A 20,567-nucleotide genomic window follows, 5' to 3' on the forward strand; every position below is an offset into this window, starting at 1 on the left:
TTTAACTTACACACCTGAGCACACAGAGGAACCCTGCCAAGAACTGTCTTGGGGCTGGTTTGTAAAGTGAATTTACCAGTAAGTGCTAGAAGTAACATTTGGTTTCTTCAGAAATACCACTGTGTCCAGGACAGGCACACCCTCAAGTGGTAATTATTACCATTACCAATAATTACCAATAATAATAATTACCATTTATGTAGGTGCTTATTATGTGTCAAGTATTGTTCAGTTTTTACCAGGTGTATCTTCAAAATAGCCTTAAGGAGGCCAGAATTCTCCAGGCCAGAATACTGGAGTGGGTAGCCGTTCCCTTCTCCAGGGGATCTTCCCAACCCAGGGATCGAACCCAAGTCTCCCAAGCTGCAGGTGGATTCTTTACCAGCTGGGCCACAGGGAAGGCATCTTAGGGAGGCAGGTATGATTATTATCCCCATTTTAAGAATGAGAAAACTGAGGCCAGAGATCTTAAATAATTTGTTTACGTCATACAGCTAGTAGGTCATAAGCTAGTTCACTCACTTCTTGACTATTTCCTCACCCTTCCCTCCAGAGTTAATCATTACCTAAATTTGGTGTTTCTGGTATTGGTTTGTTTTTTTTTTTTTAAAGAAAATAAAGAAGAAAATATTTAACAAGACTAAATAAAGGAAATAAACTAATTCAAATGTAATGAAATCAGGTGCACATCTTTCTGCCAGTGAGGCTGTGGCTCAGTGTGGATGAGGTAAGACTACTTAAAGAGTCTGGAGAAAAAGCATAAATACGATTTTTTGTGTGTGTGTTTTTTTTTTTCTTTTATTAAGTAAAAGGAAAGGGAGTTCAGGTGTGTGATACAAAGGTTCCAGTTTGATCAAATTCTACAAAACCCTTCCCCACCTTGATGAGAGCCGCTGCCTCCCTCACCCACAGCGGACCTGCAGGGAACGCTGCCTCGGGGAGCTGCCTCGCACACACTCCACTGCTGCTCCATCCCAAGAGGCGAGGGCAGAGGGCGTGCTGGTTCTCTCAGAACTACCTGACACTCAGAGACTCGGGCCAACTCTCCAAAGGAGTCTCTTACGACACACGGTATTTTGAAAGATCTGAGCAGGAAGTAGGGCAGAGGGCCATGCAAGCAGTGCTGTGTGGCAGATGGAATGTCCCGGTCTGTGGAGTTGTGGCTTGGAACAGAAGCCCATCAGGCGTTGTACGACGACGAGGACACGCTGCCCCCGTGGCCCGTCCAGTTGGTGTGGATGAACTGGCCCGGCTTGGCCAAGAGTTCGTAGGTGTGCGCCCCAAAGTAGTCGCGCTGAGCCTGGAGAACAAGGGACAAGCTGGTTAGGACAGAGGCAGGCACGGGACTCCGGGCACCACCCAGGTGGATGTTCACCACCCACTCTAAAGCTTACCTGGATGAGGTTGGCCGGCAGCATCTCGTGTCTGTACCCATCGTAGAAAGAGAGAGCAGTGGTGAAGCAGGGCATGGGAATGCCTGCCTGGACACCAGTACTGATGGCCCGCCGCCAGGAGTCCTGAGCCAGAAAAGCAAAGCCAGAAACTAGTGACTAGCTCTCGGAAAAGACAACAGACTTTCAGGCATGCGTGAAAAAGCAGATGCCCTTCAGAGCAAAACCCACTGAGACGGCACTTCCGTACCACCCAACTCTGGGCTACACACCTGGCAGTTTTCCACAGCTGACTTAAAGAAGTCATCCAGCAATAGATTCTGAAGTCCTGGGTTTCGATCAAATGCGTCTTTTATCTTTCCCAGGAATACACTGAAATAACCAAGAGAGAGAAAGTCGATGAATCTCAAGTAGCAAGCTGACGGTCTGGCAGAAAGGAGGGGAAGTAACAGAAACCCCAGCGAGCTACGAAGGCACCTGTCCTCCTGACCCCAACCCCAAAACTTGCTGTACGGACCAGGAACACTGAAGCCCAGGTCGCGAGAGGTCTGGGCAGAGGGCACAATGGTGCACACAGAAGCACTTTAGACGGGGCAGTGTGGACCCTCGAGTAACTGACACACAGGAAGGTGAGGTGACACCTAAAGCTGCCTGGTCGCCAGCGAGAGGACTCCGTGTACAGCTCCAGGAAAGTCCTTCTGAGAGTGCCTGAGCCCCTGGTTCCCCCACCAGCACTCACCTCCTGATGATGCAGCCGCCCCTCCACATCAGGGCGATGCCACCATAGTTGAGGGTCCAGCCAAATTCAGTGGCTGCCTGTCTTAACAGCATGAAGCCCTGAGCGTAAGAGATGATCTTGGAAGCATAGAGGGCCTGAAGATGGACACCAAGACTCATCAGAACTGCAGCCAGCACATGGATGCCCTATCCTCCTTGCCCCCTCCCCATTTCCCCCAGCAGCACAGATCCTACTGCCTCATCCCCACCCCCAGCAGTGTAAGGCCTACAGTTTAGCACAGCCTGCAGATCCGATCAAAGGGCAAGGCTAGACTGCCCCCCTTCATGTGGCCTCAGGATGCTCTCCGGCAGCATCTTCTCTCCACCCCCCCACGGGGCCTGCACCCCACCTTTCGAATGTCCTCCAGGAATGATTTCTTATCTCCTTCAAACGGGATATTTTGAGGCCCCTTCAGCTTTTTGCTGGCTTGGATCCTCTCGTCCTTCAGAGATGATAAGCATCTCGCAAAGACAGCTTCTCCTGCGTGGGGGCAGGGGGTAAATAATGTGTCATCAATGTGCACACACAGAACCCGAGGAGGAGCGCTGGAGCCGGAGTGGGTGAGGGGAGAAGTGGAGCACGACCTCAGTTTTACAAAGAGCTGACAGCTTCAACCTTAGGCCACCTGAGTTAAAACAAACTTTCAAAAGAAGCTCGAATCAGTTCATCTGAAAATGAAAAGTCCAAATCAGTCTTCCATATAAACGTGGGTATTCAACCACAAAGACCACCATGAAATTCAAAGGAGGTGCTTTAAGGGGAAAAACGAAGCAGCAAAATCACTATTATTAAGAATGGACTCGGTGTTGGTCCAACAGTAAGATTTCTGTTTCAGCTGGGAGGACTTTAATTTTTAAATGCTCATCAATAACTCAATTTGTTTTCTTTTAAGCACTAATACCCACAACTTTGAAACAACCAGTACATTCAGAAGTAACACAGACTTCAACCTTCGTAAAATGAACATTTTCTAATTCTTACAGTTTAATTTTCGGTATATCCATGATCATCGTTGCAGTTTAACAGTTTTATTTCATTTGAGTAAAAAAAATTTCAATATAGTATTTTATCTTTTTGGTGAGGCAGGTGGCATAGAGGATCTTAGTTCCCTGACTGGGGATCGAACCCACGTGCCTACAGTGGAAGTGCAGAGTATTAACCACTGGACCTCCAGGGAAGTCCCTCAGTATAGTATTTTAATATCAAGACCATTTGGTATCTTAAAAATCATCACTTATAAATATTCACCCAACTGACAATTTGCAAAATTAGAATAATTGACCATTTTTCCCAACAGACAACATGAAGTAAAACCTTTAGGAACTAACAGGGCACTCGGTTTTGAGGAAAGGATTCTGGCCATTGACTTGAGAGCGGGTGTCTCCTTGGCCCTGTCCGCCTCTCTGGACTCCTGCACACACATGATGACTTAGCAGTACTGGGTAGAGGCTTCGAAAGACAAAAGGCACAAGAAGGCAAGCATGGTTTAACCGCAGGGTTGCTTAAAGATTAGACAGAAGACTCACTTCCCCATTAGTTCAGCAAGCAAGAATGGCACCTGGCCAGGGAGGAAGCCTGCCTGCCGTCTGAAACATCCGAGTAGGACTCTCTTGAGGGCTCTAATACTCATATATTTGAGTCAATGATGAATGAACTGCTCCCAGTTACTGGTCCTGTGGCCTGCCCCTGGATGGTATTCAGATTAGCTAACTAGCTGTCCACTTCCTTCTCTGTAAAGCTGGACTAACTGCTTCCCTCCTCACCAGGCCTGCAACCACCCTGTTCAATGTGAACAATGAAGTGTAACTAACCATGAAACCAAAGTGGGAGGAGATTAGGAGGGAAAGGCAACCCATGTCTGGAAGAGCCAACAGTCCTGGGGAACCACTCTGCCAGGAGCAATGAACAGCCTGTCTGTCAGTAAACAGGCCAGAGTCTGCCTTCATTCTTCTTTTCCATCTTGCCAGATGTATCTATTTTATTCCTTTTTGGTTTTTTTGCCACATAGAAAGGCATGTAGGATCTTAGTCCCCCAACCAGGGATTGAACCTGTGCCCCCTGCAATGAAGTCCCTATTTTATTCTTAAAGAACCATCATGCAGTTCTGTTTATCCTCTTAGTATTTTTATCTCTGCTGATTATTTCCTTCTCTCTACATCTTTGAGTTTGATGTTTTGCTCATTAAGATAAAAAAACAAGGGTGGGAAAAATATAAGACAACTTCAGGACAGTAGTACTCTTCTAAGAACTTAGGAAAGAAATATTAAAGGACTGGAAACACATAAGTAATATTTTATTAGATAATTGAGAAAAAACCTTAGCAAAATAGTAATAAATGTTGAGTACCTAAGCTTTTATTATTGTGTGAACTGTCGTATGAAAAATTCCATTACAGTTACCTTTCCTATTAAAAAGACCTTAGGTCACTGACTATAATTAAATCACTAATGTTAAAATGATCCAGGAACTTCTCCGGCAGCCCAGTGATTAGGACTCAGCGCTTTCACTGCAGGGCCCCGGCTTCTGTCCCTGGTTAGGGAACTAAGATCCACAAGCTAAGCAGTGTAGCCAAAAAAAAAAAAATTCCTCAAAGTCAAACTGCAAAAGACAGTGATTCTGGAATTCATCTCAAAGCTCACATGACTGGCAGAAGGATTACAAAGAAGAGATTCAAAGGCAGCTTCAGCCTCTCTCACACTGTAACTTTATGCAAATGCATAAAGAGCAGACTGCGCTTGATCAAAACCAAGACAGAGGTTCAGTCAAAAGCTGAGCGTTACCGATGAGGGTGACGGGCACGCCGTACTCCAGGGCGGAGATGGCGGTCCACTTCCCGGTGCCCTTCTGCCCTGCGCTGTCCCGGATCTTTGGCAGCAGGTGTTTGCCATCAGCATCTTGGAACTTGAGAATATTGGCTGTGATTTCAATCAGGAATGAGTCCAGCTCTGTTTTATTCCATTCCTCAAAGGCCTGTGTGCAAGACATGAAAGAAAACAATGTGAGAGAAACCAGGGTTATACAGGAGACACTCCCTTAATGGACTCATCCTTCTCCCCTGTCAATACTGACGGATGCTCACAACCTGCTCAACACCTGAAGCTACCCGGCTCCTCTCCAGGACACCCCAACACTTCTCCCACCAGCTAAGTTTTATGCTAAGAGTCAGCTGCGTCTGATTGCAGCCTGTTGATGCTGGTCTTCTGATCACCAGAATGCTTCCCTGAGCCGGGTGTACCCTCACCTCGCATGGGTCTCTGTACAGTCACCTTTCTCCATCAATCAGTCTGGAGAGCGGCCTCTTACATCCCTTTACTTTTCTTTACAATAATGATCATGAACTAGCTTTTTATAATCAGTCATTATTGTCTGTCTTCTCAAGATCCATGAGGGCAAGGACTTTGTTTACTAATACATCCCCAACGTAGAAGAGTGCCTGGCATGTAATACAGTACTCATGTAAACCAATTAAGTATGAACACACACAAAACAGTAATGTTTCTATGAAAACTAAGTCATTGTTTTTGAAAGAATAAAGAAAAGTCAGTAAAACAAGGTAAATGGGGATGACACATTTAAAAACTAGGAGGAAAAGTGGAGAATCTGGAAGGATTCTGCACTGTGTACCTTGCAAGTAAGCGTCTTTTAATCATGTTCCACTGGAAATAACTCAAAGGACGAACTCTAGATGAGAAGGTTGACTAGAATGCTGATCAGCATGGCCATACTTAAAAGGGCCCACTCATAAAATGATGGGTGAATGAACTTTTGAACATACCTGCCTATATTTTCTTTTTTGGGGACTGTGCTGTAAGGCATGTAGGGTCTTAGTTCTCCAACCAGGGATAGAACCCATGTCCTGTGCAGTGGAAGCTCAGGATAGGGGACTTCATTGGCAGTCCAGTAGTTAAGACTTCCACTGGTCAGGGAACTAAGATCCCACCTGTTATGTGGCCAAAAAATAAATGTTTGCCTATTTAATGATGCTGAAGTATCTGAAGAGTACTAACATCTGCAGTTTACTTTGAAGTATATATTTCAAATATATATAAAATATATTTATTTATATAAAATAAAACTAATAGAGGGATGGACAGATACTCAATAAAGCAAGTACTTAATATAGTAAAGTGTTAGTGGTCTAGTCTAGGTTGTGTGTATGTAAGTGATCACTCAAATTCTTTCAGTTGTGTTGTATATTTGAACACTTTCATAATAAAATGTTAGGGGAAATAGTTGTTTCCGTCTCTAGCTTTTTGATTAACTGTCAGCCAGTCACACCTTGATCAGAAAAACGGGCTTCTGTTGCTCCTCCCATGAGGGACCCTGCAGCTGAATGACACTGCCCTAAAATCCCGTCAGGGCCCTCGTGAGGGTGGTGATTACCATCAAGAGCCCTTGGCTGAGGGACCGCCTGTCAAATTTTGTGATCCTATTACTGACAGCAGCCCTTGGGTTAGGCTGAGTCCAGCCAGGCCACCAGAAAGATCAAGGGAAAAAAGAGTGAGCAAGGATTTACTGCTACCCACCTTGGGGCTTCCCAGGTGGTGCTAGTGATAAAAAAAAACAAAACCACCTGCCAATGCAAGAGACGTGGATTAGATCCCTGGGTCGGGAAGATCCCCTGGAGAAGGAAGTGGCACCCCACTCCAGGATTCTCGCCTGGAGAATCCCCATGGACAGAGGAGCCTGGCGGGCTACAGTCCATGGGGTCGCAGAGTCAGACACGACCTAGCGCGCAGCACTCCCGCCCCGCCCGTGCCCGCCCTGGCCACCTCCTCGTGCCACCTCACCTTGGCCATCTCCTCGTGCCCCAGGCCCAGGACGTCCTTCATCAGGTGGTAGGCCTCACAGATGAGCTGCATGTCCCCGTACTCTATGCCGTTGTGCACCATCTTCACAAAGTGTCCCGCACCCTCGTCCCCCACCTGTTAGAGCCACAAGCCAGGAGGCCTTCAGGGACCCACAGAACACACCAGAGGGGCCCGTGTCTGACTCTTTGGCCAGGCTCCCTCCCCAGACAAAAAGAATGAAGTGTCCATAGTATTTTCAACTGCAAGGGGAAAAGAAGCTGGCCAATTAAACCACTTGTACTTTAAACAATATAGAAATGTTGTGGAGTTGTAATGGCCACTGAGGGGTAAGGAGACCTCAGATGCAAGGTCTGGCCCTCAACCATGTAAGCCCAGAAATGTGTTCTCGCCAGGGTGCCAGAGTGGACAAGGTACCGATATATAATAAAGCCAGCAAGGTTATAAAACCACAATACCAGTCTGTGAATTTATGATGAGAAATTTAACTTAGTGTGGTGACCAGCGTTAGTCCAAGTGACACCCTCCTCTGTCCCTGTGGACAAGCCACAGGGGAAGCCAGAGTACCTGAAAACTGGCTGGAGGGCAAGGAGTCTGGACAGGGAGGGTGACGGGGCCTCAGACTGCACGTCAGGTGCTGCCATCTCCAGGACCGGGACGTGCCGGGACGTGCCTGCCCCTGGACGGTGCTGGTAGCCCAAGCGGTGTCCCCGCAGCTGCAGAGCTGGGAGGAATGCTGTCCCAGGTCACCCTTACACGGAGGCTTCCTCCACCCACCTTTCCACTGCTGACCTACCCTCTCCTGGTTTGACACTTTCTTTGGCCGTGAAATCACATGGCTAGTAACACCTTGCTTCACCCCTTCCTTCCTGTAACTTCAGTACTGAACTAAGGGGGGCCTGCTTTTAGTGTCTAGACCAGTTGTTTCAATAACCTAAGGGTAAGGCTTGGCGCTATGGAAAATCGACTAGAGTTGACCAAGATACACAGGCAAGTACTGCCATTTTCTCCATGGTTATGTCCTAAATGCATCTAAGAAAAAATGACTGCCACTGCACCTTCATTTTTACTGTAGCAATTCATTCAAGGAACACACTCCCTTCCCAATCCTCCATACTTGTGAGGAACTTACCCAGTCCTCTGAATCACAGCACCAGCCCCTCTTGACACAAGGGGTTCTGACTGACCTCAGTGACCACGGGTTAAAGTATGAGGGCAGCTTAGTCATCAGGCCCTGTCGGGCCCAGGCATGGGGAGGGCCCCTCATTCCCTGTGTCCTTGAGTTCTTGTTTCATCCCTACTTTTTATCTCACGTAAAACAAAACATCATAAAAATGGCAAGTAGAATAAAATTCCAGGGGATTAGGAGCTAAAGCGATCTTGGAGGTCACCCAGCCCAAGCCCCGTATTTGACAAATGAGAACACTGAAGCCCATGGATGACAGGGACTGAAGCCCAGGGGCCCCTGTGACTGGAGCCCAGGGCCACAGGGACTAAAGCCCAGGGGACACAGGGACTGAAGCCCACGGAAGGCAGGGACTGAAGCCCAGGGGCCCCAGGGACTGAAGCCCAGGGGCCACAGGGACCACCTAGTGTCACAGTTCTGGTTAGTGGGGAGCCAGCATGACAACTCAGGTGTCCCCAGCCCAGCGCTTTGTTCATTGATGGGATGGACTGAGGCTGTAACAAGAGACAGAATGTATTTTATTCATAACACTAAATATAGGAAGGGGAAGTATTAGCCTTGGCCTCTGTCCCATTCAGTGAGGGCAAAAAGCTGCAGCTTTTCTGTGCTAAGCTAGCACAGACTACCTATCCCAGGAGCAAACTCCACATTTGATTCTGACATTCTTTTTTTTTGGCTGTGCAGCTTGTGGGATCTTAGCTCCCTAACCAGGGACTGAACCCAGCCATGGCAGTGAGATCGTGAAGTCCTAACCACTGGACCACCAGGAAATTCCCTTGGCATTCTTTCTTTAGCCATGAAGTAATATGACTAAAAAATCTTAGTTCACCTTGTCTTTCCTGATCCATTTTTAAGGAATCCATATTTTAGATGAATTGAGAAGGGCTGCTTTTAATATCAACCTCCAGTTATGAATATTAAGATACAAGGGATGTACAATAGCCACATTTTAGACACCAGCTATGCTAGTGACTTAAAAGACTGAGGCACTCATGTGACAAAGCAAACCACCGGGCCGGCAGTGATCCTCTGCACCCTCTGCCCGTGGTGCCAACCGCTCGAGTGGGGCCCAGAACCTACCCAGTCACAGCAGGGTTCTCCTGTCCCCACTTTGGCGGCGATGCCTTGAAAGATGGCCTTGATGTGGGGCCTGTGGGAGGGAAGCGTGTGGTTCAGCTGCCAAGAACAGAAGGGCTGAGGGCTCCCTTAAGTTCTCAAGGACAGCCCCTCCCACCCAATTTTTCCTTTCTAATGGAAGGTGGGAGTGCCCTCGAAAAAGTCATGAAAAAGCTAAGCCCTCAAGGTAAGCCAGTCAGAGGCTGCGGACTATCTGATTTGAGATAGGAGACAAAAAGCCTGGGCGGAAGGGTCAGCAAGGCCCGAGGAGAAACTTCTGTGCGATCCCCACTGTTCCCACAGAGCCTTCTATTGTCTGAAATGATGTTATCACGGACAGACAGAACCCGGAAGCGCTTCCAAGAGCTGTACTCCTTATCATTCGGAGAAAAAGCAGCTGCTCTGCGCTCCTTGCACGCCTCCTGTACCTCCCGACACCTACTCCTTCTGTTCTCACTGCTAACCAATACAGGCTACTTCACAAAAGGGATTCGGTGAACACATGAAATCTGACAGGGCTGCACAGGACGAGGGGCCGGGGCAGCTCCACTTTAACCCTTTAGAGCTTCCCTGAGCTTGACTCACTTTTTCAGGTAAAAGGACCATTTCTGTTCCTGATGGGCCAGTCAGGAAAACGTATTCATGGGAACTGGAGCACTCATGAATGTCTGTATAGCACTTTCGTGGGTACTGTCTGCAATTCTAACAGCCCTCACTGGGCAGTACCCAAGGTAAATCTTTTTAAGCTTTTGAGAAGTAGGAAGGCCTCTGCCTCTCGATTTTAACACAGTGAAGAGAATCATTAGGGAAAGACTGAAGGCAGGAGGAGAAGGGGGGACAGAGGATGAGATGGTTGAATGGCATCACCGACTCGATGGACATGAGTGAATAAGCTCCGGGAGTTGGTGATGGACAGGAAGCCTGGTGTGCTGCAGTCCATGGGGTCGCAAAGAGTGGGACATGACTGAGCGAACGAACTAACTAACTAATCATTAGGGGAGTAGTTAAAAGAATAATCTTCCCCAATAAACCCCTCATCTCTGGGGACTGGATTTGATCACTCCTTTTTAAATAAATTCTTCTTTTTTTTAAACTTTTTTTGTCCAAGCCTCAAAGCATGTGGGATCTTAGCTCCCCAATCAGGGACTAAACCCATGCACCCTACAATAGAAGCTCAGAGTCTTAACCGTAAGACTCCCCGGGAAGTCCCCCGATCACACCTTACTTTATTGCCTAATATAAGTCTACAATATATGGAAACCAAATTCATTCAAAAAAGCACATTACCTGTCCATGTCTCCCTCACAGGGATCCTTCCTTTTCTATTTCTTTCTCTTCTGCTCCATCTATTGTCCTCTGTCTGGCTTTCTCTTTTCTGCAGCCTCAGCAGTGGTGTTTCCCTCAGTCTAAGTTACACATAACTAATTACTTGCATCTTTTCATTTTAATCCTCTACCCGGCTTATCACCCCAATCCCTGTGTCTCATACAGCCCACCTGTTTCATCATCACAAGAGCACCTCCCTTCCAGCCAACTACCCGTCCTCTTACACACAGCACAGTGAGCAACGTAAAACTCGTTTCTTCCTTAGTTAAGAAAAAACTCCACCTGGTTTCCAGGGAACGAAAGAGGCCCCATCTGACTGCCATTACTCCCAGTTATTAACTATACCATATCTGAGCTGAAAAGGCAAATCTTACTCCTAAGCCCAGACAGTGCATTATCTGAGCTGCCTTCTTAAAGCCTCTGAACCCTTGAAGCCTACTTAGAACTTCCATTATCGGTACTGGAGGAAATAACAGAGAAAAAAAGGAAAAGAGAAACAGGCACACACATTACATCAAAGCAACAAATCATAAAAGACTATGTCCAGCATCTCCCATTCCCATCACTCAGACTGCACAGAGGAGAGTGGGTGGCAGGGCTGGCCTCCACCCACACATCTCCAGGTCCAGCTCCCTGTGTCCACGCAGGTGGTGCCCACGGTACTCACCAGGCCTCCTTGTTCCCTCCCGGCATAAGCGACGGGCCATAGCGGGCCCCGTCCTCTCCACCACTAACTCCGCTCCCCACGAACAAGATGCCCTTATCCTTGAGGTCTCGGCACCGTCTCTACAGGAAAGAAAAAGTTCATCATGTTTCCTAAAATCAGTTTCTCCCACCATATGAAACAGGTATGGACATCCCACATTTGAGTTCAGTGACCCAAGAATCCAAGAATAACCTGGCCATTCAAGATATTTAATTCCCTCAGTTTGGGAACTTAAAAAAAAACAATCCACGGACGTTTAAGATAGCTAGCCAAAGGGAGGGCTTCCCTCGTAGCTCAGTTGGTAAAGAATCTGCCTGCAATGCAGGAGACCCAGGTTTGATCCCTGGGTCGGGAAGATCCCCTGGAGAAGGAACTGGCAACCAACTCCAGTATTCTTGCCTAGAGAATCCCCATGAACAGAGGAGCCTGATAGGCTACAGTCCATGGAGTTGCAAGAGTAGGACACAACTTAGCAACTAAACCAAACCAACCCAAAGGGAAATAATAAAGCCAAACATACATTCTCACCTTACAGACTTGTACAATAAGACTCAATGAAGAGGTGGTTTAGTACAAGCATGACTTACGGCCATTCGACACTTAGGTTGTACCGGGACTTTCCCAGCACATGAAACCATTAGAGCAGCGGTCCTCACCCACACGGCCCAATGATGTATCACGGATTGGTGAAGAGAAAGGGACATGGGCATAAACGCCCAGCCTGCTGAGTCTAAGCAGCAGTCATCCTTCTGAGTTACATGTGTGACCAGTGAGAACCTCATCCATCAGGTATGTCTTGACGGCCAGTCCCCAAAGAATCAGAACCACAGAAGCAGGTCATCTCTTCCGTTATATGTGCAGTGCTGCTACGTTTTTCTAAAATGTTCCCAGAACCTGGAAGAATGTGGACTGAGGAACACTCACCATGGTATCCCTATATTCAGAATTTCCTCCATCAATGATGATATCACCAATGTCTAGCAAAGGTACCTGTTAACCAGACACCAGCATTAAGGCAAAGAAATGAAAGACAAAAATAAATATACCTTGACCAGTTAAAACAAACAAGAATTTACCCCAAATAAACCCAGCCTGAAAGTGTGTGTCTGTGTGTGTATAAAGTTTAATCTTCAACAATCCTCTTTGAGGCTAGAGTTGAAAGTCAAAGTGTCAATCACTCAGTCACGTCTGAGTCTTTTGCAAACCCTTGGACTGTAGCCCACCAGGCTCCTCTGTACATGGAATTCTCCAGGCAAGAATACTGGAGAAGTTTGCCATTTTCTTTTCTAGAGGATCTTCCCAACCTAGAGATAGAACCCAGGTCTTGCACACTGCTGGCAGATTCTTTGCCGTCTGGCCACCAAGCCAGGGAAACCCTATTTAAAAGCTTAGGGCTAGCAAGCAAACCCAGTCAGAACTCTCCACAACTGAAATAATTTTTTTAACTAAGATTTTTACAACAAACAAATCCTACTTGGAAAATTTTTTATTTCCAATGGGTACCACGTGTCTGATTTATATTCCTAGATTGGATTAGTTTTAAAAGATCTATAAAATCTCTGCCTGGAACAGAAAGTGGGTCCAGTGAATATCTAATGGTTTGGTATATGAATAAATGATTTGATCACCACCATTTGAAGATGGCAGGAAAAGACCAGGCGTTGAATGAGAATATCTTCCCATGGCTCACCAACTAAGCTGGCTTTATCGTTCAGTCTCCTCCCACAAGGGAGATTCATTATTCAACCTCCCCCGACAAGGCTCCAGTTTACATTACTTAATATTGTCCTGTGCTGAAGAGTGGACTTCCATGGTGGCTCAGATGGTAAAGAATCTGCCTCCAATGCAGAAGACCCAGGTTCGATCCCTAGGTCAGGAAGATCCCCTGGAGAAGAGAATAGCTACCCACTTCAAATTCTTGCCTGGAGAATTCCATGGACAGAGGAGCCTGGTGGGTTACAGTCCAGGGGTTTCCTAAGAGTCAGACTCTCTCACATGCACACACTGAAGAGTACTCTGCAATTTTCCAGTTCATTCTGTCTGAACTAATCCTGGGTAGCCTGACATCTTACTACACAAAAAATCTGGTGTGTCATTTATCACAACGTTCTTCTTCTCTAGGTCATTTTTCTTTTTTAACAGAGGCATAGTGGAGTCTCAACCACTGGACCTCTAGGGAAGTCCCAGAACTGGAAGTTTTCTTTGAACATCAAAGATAGAGTTCACTGAGATTACTGATATTTCTATTCTGGTTGATAATAAATTCTTACTGACATGTCTCTTGCTTCAGAATTTTATATACAAAGAATTATTGCCACCCAAGAATATACTGTTACTTAATTAGCGCCAATCAAGTTAACCACCACTGAGTCATTAAAGCAGCAGTTTTGTCAGAAGTGAGCTGACTGCACCTAGAAACTGAAAAGGGACAAAAGTTCTTAACCAAAAAGCAGCGAAACAGCTAAAGGAAGTCCTGCCAGATGAGCGGCAGCTAGGAGACAGCCGGCCTCACCAGTTTCTCAATGAAACCATCGACGGCCTGACCGGCCTTCACAAGCAGGATGATCCGCCGTGGCTTCTTCAGCTTGGACACCATTTCCTCCAAGGAGTGAGCACCAAGCACCTTGGTGCCCTTCGCCTCATTAGCTAAGAAGTCATCAACTTTGGAGACTGTCCTATTAAAAGCACAGACCTAGAAGGACAAGGGGCCTGATTAGGAGACCTAGGACACAGAAGACCTTCAGACTGAGGATCAAGGGACAATGGGTTTCTATACAGCCCAAGGTTTTGGGAAGGGAGGACCCTGATTCTAACTTTTCTCCAACCAAGTGCTGATGGATCACCGTAAAGTTAATTATAATAGGAAAAAAAAGCAAAGGACTGGATATAAGCAAAGGTCAACTGCCCGTAACATATTGGGCCAGAGCCTGTCGCTATTTGGTTAGGACTTAAATCTGGGAACTGGCTAGTTCCAGACTGTTACCTTATGTCACTGATAATCCTTGTATCTAAGCCAGTTTAGTACTCACACCCGAACTTTTCTCCAGATCCTATTAGGCAATAAAGTTAGAGATCTACACTTTCGGAGGAATTTCTCCTCCTCCGGAGATGGGCAGGTTTACTCAAGGCCACCTTACAGAATGGGCAGATCCATTCAGCAGGACTCCTTCCTGAGAGGACTGTAGGGTGGGCCCTCCCACCCACCCTCCCACCCTCCCTCCCACCCTCACATGTAAAGTGGGGCTTCTCTCTCTTGCAAAAATGTTAAGCAGCAACAGAGCACATAGAGAACCACATTCCAAGTTACAAGGTATCTTTCAAATCAGAACAGTCCCCAGCACTCAGGCTAAGGCACCGAGGACCCCTAAGGGAAGAGTGTGCCCCTCCCCACTTACCACAAAGCCATGGTCATTCATGTTTAAAATTAAGTTCTGGCCCATGACAGCCAGTCCAATCAGGGCAATGTCAGCTCTGAAAGAGAGGAAGAGGAACAAAGAAAACTTGTCAGTTGCACTTAATTCATCACAACTCAAAAGTTTTCTAGCTTTTGATACAATTAACAACTCGTCTTAAATTTCGTCTAGCCCACTCCTTCCTTTTGCACTTCAGACCCCGGGGTTGCAGCCTTCAGGCCACCCCCCATCAACCACTTCGCGGGTCCCCAAGTTCTCCTGGACCAACGACACATGCACAAGGAAGGGATTCACGGCAAAGTCTTTTCTGCGCTACGGTCGAGCTGGTGATGACGCGTCCGAGACCTTCCGTCTCCGCAGGCGGGCCGTCTAGGGGCCCGAGCTGCCCTCGGCCACGCCTGTCCCCTCCTCTCTCTCCTTTCCTAGGAACGGGATCCGCCCGCGTCACCGCGAGGCGCAGAGGGGCTGGGTCCCAGGAAAGGCGAAGCCGCGGGGCTGGCATGGGGTCCGGCGCTTCTCCGGAGGTCCCGGGCTCCGGGCGCCACGAGGCCGGGCTCTGGAGACCCCCGGGGCGAGGCGACGTCAGGGGCGGCTCCGGTGTCCGCGCCGGCCTCCAGAAAGTTCCCTGGCCACCCGCGGGGTCACTCACTGGGCCATGGCGGCGACGGCGGCGGCGGCAAAGCAGGCTGGAGCAAGCGGACCCGAAGTGCAGGGAGCGCACGGCGAGGACGACCCGGGATGAGTCCCGATCCGGCTCGCCCCGGGAGGCTCTGGCCGCGGCTTTCCAGCGCTGGCCAATCGGAAGGATGGGGCGGAGTCTTGATGGCACTTCATTGGTCCGGCCCGGCGCCTGTTAGACCACCTGAGGAAAGTAGGCCCGCCCACTCCTAGGGCTGGTTCAGGAGAGCGCCGAGCACATCGATGACATCGCCTGCTCGCCCGCGGGGGCGTGGCCCGGGTCCCAGGCAAAGGACCCTTAGGGCCTGAGTTCTGCTCTGAGCCTCGGTCCGGAAGAGTGGTGGCTCACGTCGGGCCACCCTTTCCAGTGCAGCGGGCACTTGGACGCCTGTTGTCCAAGTGTCCATCACTCCCTCCCGCCGCGCACACTCTGGGGATTATGCGTGGAATTGCTCCACCCTGGACAGGGCCCGAGGTTGTAGAGCCCTGAGCTACTCCATCTTGTAAAAGAATTCCATTTTTGCAAAGGTACTGGGCAAACAGACAGACTTTGGATATTGCCTAAACTTGCCCCGCTATGCACAAGCCAATCAGCCCTTAGGATAAACCTCCTGACTTTAAGTTCAAGGATTTGTGATTTACCTTGGAAGTGATGATTTACCTTTGTGAAATAATGATTCACCCTGTAAGTGAAAAAAAAACAATCAGAGATCCACACACGACCCTCCTTCAGCCCGAACACCCCTTTTTGTTACCCTTTCACCTGAATATTCCCTATATAAGCAGTGTAACCCAAAACTTGGGGCTCCTCTCCCTAGCTGCTGCGTTGGTAACGGTGGGAGCCCCAGCTCGAGCTTGGTAATAAAAACTCTCTTGCTTTTGAATCGGATACCGGCTCCGTGGTGGTCATTGGGAGATTTCGCGAATTGGGCATAACAAGGTGCATTCTTTCCTTTTTAAATTTTTATTTATTTGGCTGCGCCTGGCTCTTAGTTGCTGCTTAAGGGATCTTTAGTTCTAGTTACATCATAAGAACTCTCAGTTGTGGCAGGGGGGATCTTAGTTGCCCCACCAGGCATCAAACCCAGACCCCGCAGTCTTAGCCACTGGAGCACCAGGGAAGTCCCCCGAGGTGTATTCTTGTCTGTAGACACATGTGACGAGTGCCAAGAAACGTTGCTCCTCACCACGACCCTGTGGGGGAGACGAGTTGCCTCTTTTTACAGGTGAAGAAACAGGCTCAGAGAGCAGGAGGGGAAGTACTTGCTGGGCTGCGATGGGGCCTGGCATGGAGGTCGAGAAGCCACATAAGGGTGAATGGGCAGTTCAGGGCATTAAATACCATCTCCCACGTGCGCAGTCCCTGGTACACGAGGCGTCTTCACGCTCAGCCCTGAAACCTGCCGCCTCCTGTGCAGATGCCCGTGAAGGAAGCTTAGCTCCTCGGGAACCTTTTAGAGTTTTGTTCTGTTTTCTGTGGATGCTTGGTATCACCTAACAGTGCCTTGCACATTGTAAGTGCTCAGCAGCTGCTTAACTACTAGAATCACACAGCCAGTAAATCGCTAGTTGTGACCCATTCAAGGCTATTTCCATGACACCAATTGCACCAGTTAATATGTAACATAGGTTTTAACAGATACTGTTACAACTTCCACCTTAGCAGAGGTCCCACTGTAGCCCTTTTTTGCCTATTGAAAGTCCTGTGTTAGTTAAATCACAGAAACAATGTTTCTGTTAATGCAATGTTTCTGTTAATTCTGTTAATGCAATAGTGGAATCTTACTCTGAAATTTTAAAATGGTATCACAGCCCACTTTATCTTGTATGTACCTATTCTATATGAGGGTTCCTCCACTAGAAACATTCTTTGTATCAGTTTTTTTTTCCTTGAGTTGCTTCCTTATTTGCCTGTTTTGCACTGGCCATGCCTTATTACACTTCCTAGTGTACAATTTTTCTTTTCTTTTTACTCTCCTGTTGCCTGGCAGGCACATTCATGGACTGTGGTTGACTCACGGCACAGATGTCTAGGTGGAGCCAAGCTTAGCACAGAACTTCCTCCTGAGGGCAAGAGCAGTCCCTGTCCATGGGTCCCTTCTTGCTTCTATGGGTGCAGAATATCGCTGTAAGCAAGCCTCGTATTTATTTTAAAGTTATAACCAAGGTGCCCAGCTGCCCTCAGTGCTACCCTGAATGGGAAGGAAGTGACTAGGGAGATATAAACTGATAAGCCAGGCAAACCAGAGCATGAAAGCTGACTGCCACAGTGAGCCCTGCACTGAGACCTGAGCCTTAATCCCATTTCTACCCAAACGGGGGATTTGGTAGCTTTAGATGAACCAGCTGGTCAGAATCTTGGAGCTCTTTCAGCCCAGTGTCCCCAAACTCCAGTGGTGTTTATTGACTCATCAAATCTTTGTTGCGGCATTCAGGCTTCTCTCTAGTTGCCGTGCTGCGGGCTTAGATGTGTGTGTGGCCTCTTAATTCCCAACCAGGGATTGAACCTGCATCCCCTGCATTGGAGGAAGATTCTTAACAAATTGATCACCATGGAAGTCCCACAGGGAGCTTGTTCAAAGTGAATTCTGAGGCCACAGGTCTGGGATAGGCCAAGAAATGTGCATTTTGTCAAGACTCCCGGGTGATTCTGAGTGCTGGAGGAAAGAATTCTCAAAGAGTGATCAGGACCCCTGGAAGTCTTTGAGACCCTTTCCAGGGAAGTGGGGACAAAGCTATTTCCTGGTATTATTTGCCTTCTTCATTCTCTTTCTCTCACAAGTGTACTGTGGAGTTTCCTTAGGGGCTGCATCACATGTAACACAGTTCAGTTCAGTTCAGTCACTCAGTCGTGTCTGACTCTTTGCGACCCCATGAATGGCAGCACGACAGGCCTCCCTGTCCATCACCATATCCCGGAGCTGACTCAGACTCATGTCCATCGAGTCCGTGATGCCATCCAGCCATCTCATCCTCGGTCGTCCCCTTCTCCCCCTGCCCCCAATCCCTCCCAGCATCAGAGTCTTTTCCAGTGAGTCAACTCTTCGCATGAGGTAGCCAAAGTACTGGAGCTTCAGCTTTAGCATCATTCCTTCCAAAGAAATCCCAGGGTTGATCTCCTTCAGAATGGACTGGTTGGATCTCCTTGCAGTCCAAGGGACTCTCAAGAGTCTTCTCCAACACCACAGTTCAAAAGCATCAATTCTTCGGTGCTCAGCCTTCTTCACAGTCCAACTCTCACATCCGTACATGACCACAGGAAAAACCATAGCCTTGACTAGATGGAACTTAGTCGGCAAAGTAATGTCTCTGCTTTTGAATATATTATCTAGGTTGGTCATAACTTTTCTTCCAAGGAGTAAGCGTCTTTTAATTTCATGGCTGCAGTCACCATCTGCAGTGATTTTGGAGCCCCCCCCAAAAAAAGTCTGACACTGTTTCCACTGTTTCCCCATCTATTTCCCATGAAGTGATGGGACCGGATGCCATGATCTTCGTTTTCTGAATGTTGAGCTTTAAGCCAACTTTTTCACTCTCCTCTTTCACTTTCATCAAGAGGTTTTTTAGTTCCTCTTCACTTTCTGCCATAACAGTGGGGTCATCCACATATCTGAGATTATTGATATTTCTCCCGGCAATCTTGATTCCAGCTTGTGTTTCTTCCAGTCCAGTGTTTCTCATGATGTACTCTGCATAGAAGTTAAATAAGCAGGGTGACAATATACAGCCTTGATGTACTCCTTTTCCTATTTGGAACCAGTCTGTTGTTCCATATCCAGTTCTAACTGTTGCTTCCTGACCTGCATACAGATATCTCAAGAGGCAGGTCAGGTGGTCTGGTATTCCCATCTCTTTCAGAATTTTCCACAGTTTATTGTGATCCACACAGTCAAAGGCTTTGGCATAGTCAATAAAGCAGAAATAGATGTTTCTCTGGAATGCTCTTGCTTTTTCCATGATCCAGCAGATGTTGGCAATTTGATCTCTGGTTCCTCTGCCTTTTCTAAAACCAGCTTGAACATCAGGGAGTTCATGGTTCATGTATTCCTGAAGCCTGGCTTGGAGAATTTTGAGCATTACTTTACTAGCATGTGAGATGAGTGCAATTGTGTGGTAGTTTGAGCATTCTTTGGCATTGCCTTTCTTTGGAATTGGAATGAAAACTGACCTTTTCCAGTCCTGTGGCCACTGCTGAGTTTTCCAAATTTGCTGGCGTATTGAGTGCAGCACTTTCACAGCATCATCTTTCAGGATTTGAAACAGCTCAACTGGAATTCTATCACCTCCACTAGCTTTGTTCATAGTGATGCTTTCTAAGGCCCACCTGACTTCACATTCCAAGATGGCAAGCCACTTCAGTATTCTTGCCTTGAGGACCCCATGAACAGTATGAAAAGGCAAAATGATAGGATACCAAAAGAGGAACTCCCCAGGTCATTAGGTGCCCAATATGCTACTGGAGATCAGTGGAGAAATAACTCCAGAAAGAATGAAGGAATGGACCCAAAGCAAAACCCAGCTGTGGAAGTGACTGGTGATAGAAGGAAGATCCGATGCTGTAAAGAGCAATATTGCATAGGAACCTGGAATGTCAGGTCCATGAATCAAGGCAAATTGGAAGTGGTCAAACAAGAGATGGCAAGGGTGAACATCGACATTCTAGGAATCAGCGAACTAAAATGGACTGGAATGGGTGAATTTACCTCAGATGACCATTATATCTACTACTGCGGGCAGAAATCCCTCAGAAGGAATGGAGTAGCCATCATGGTCAACAAAAGAGTCCGAAATGCAGCATTTGGATGTAATCTCAAAAACGACAGAATGATCTCTGTTCGTCTCCAAGGCAAACCATTCAATATCACAGTTATCCAAGTCTATGCCCCAACTAGTAACACTGAAGAAACTGAAGTTGAACGGTTTTATGAAGACCTACAAGATCTTTTAGAACTAACACCCAAAAAAGATGTCCTTTTCATTATCGGGGACTGGAATGCAAAGGTAGGAAGTCAAGAAACACCTGGAGTAACAGGCAAATTTGGCCTTGGAATGCGGAATGAAGCAGGGCAAAGACTAATAGAGTTTTGCCAAGAAAATGCACTGGTCATAGCAAACACCCTCTTCCAACAACACAAGAGAAGACTCTACACATGGACATCACCAGA

At 47.4% G+C, this 20,567-nt stretch overlaps 1 protein-coding gene across 1 annotated transcript in view; it reads right to left on the reverse strand.

Moving 5' to 3' along the window:
• Positions 1 to 798: 798 nt before the first annotated feature.
• The window catches only part of KIF1B (kinesin family member 1B), a 189,576-nt gene continuing 169,807 nt past the window's right edge, over positions 799 to 20,567 (reverse strand). The window contains exons 49-60 of the mRNA XM_052653410.1: positions 14,707 to 14,782; positions 13,824 to 14,003; positions 12,236 to 12,301; positions 11,273 to 11,391; positions 9,244 to 9,313; positions 6,960 to 7,094; positions 4,950 to 5,139; positions 2,519 to 2,649; positions 2,131 to 2,264; positions 1,664 to 1,763; positions 1,395 to 1,517; positions 799 to 1,300 (exon numbers count right to left, since the gene is read on the reverse strand). Coding sequence (XP_052509370.1) covers positions 1,181 to 1,300; positions 1,395 to 1,517; positions 1,664 to 1,763; positions 2,131 to 2,264; positions 2,519 to 2,649; positions 4,950 to 5,139; positions 6,960 to 7,094; positions 9,244 to 9,313; positions 11,273 to 11,391; positions 12,236 to 12,301; positions 13,824 to 14,003; positions 14,707 to 14,782 — 1,444 coding nt within the window. The 3' untranslated portion in view covers positions 799 to 1,180. The remainder of the gene's footprint in view (positions 1,301 to 1,394; positions 1,518 to 1,663; positions 1,764 to 2,130; positions 2,265 to 2,518; positions 2,650 to 4,949; positions 5,140 to 6,959; positions 7,095 to 9,243; positions 9,314 to 11,272; positions 11,392 to 12,235; positions 12,302 to 13,823; positions 14,004 to 14,706; positions 14,783 to 20,567) is intronic.

The sequence above is a fragment of the Budorcas taxicolor genome, chromosome 16 (assembly GCF_023091745.1).
Source record: "Budorcas taxicolor isolate Tak-1 chromosome 16, Takin1.1, whole genome shotgun sequence".
Classification (NCBI taxonomy): Eukaryota; Metazoa; Chordata; class Mammalia; order Artiodactyla; family Bovidae; genus Budorcas; species Budorcas taxicolor.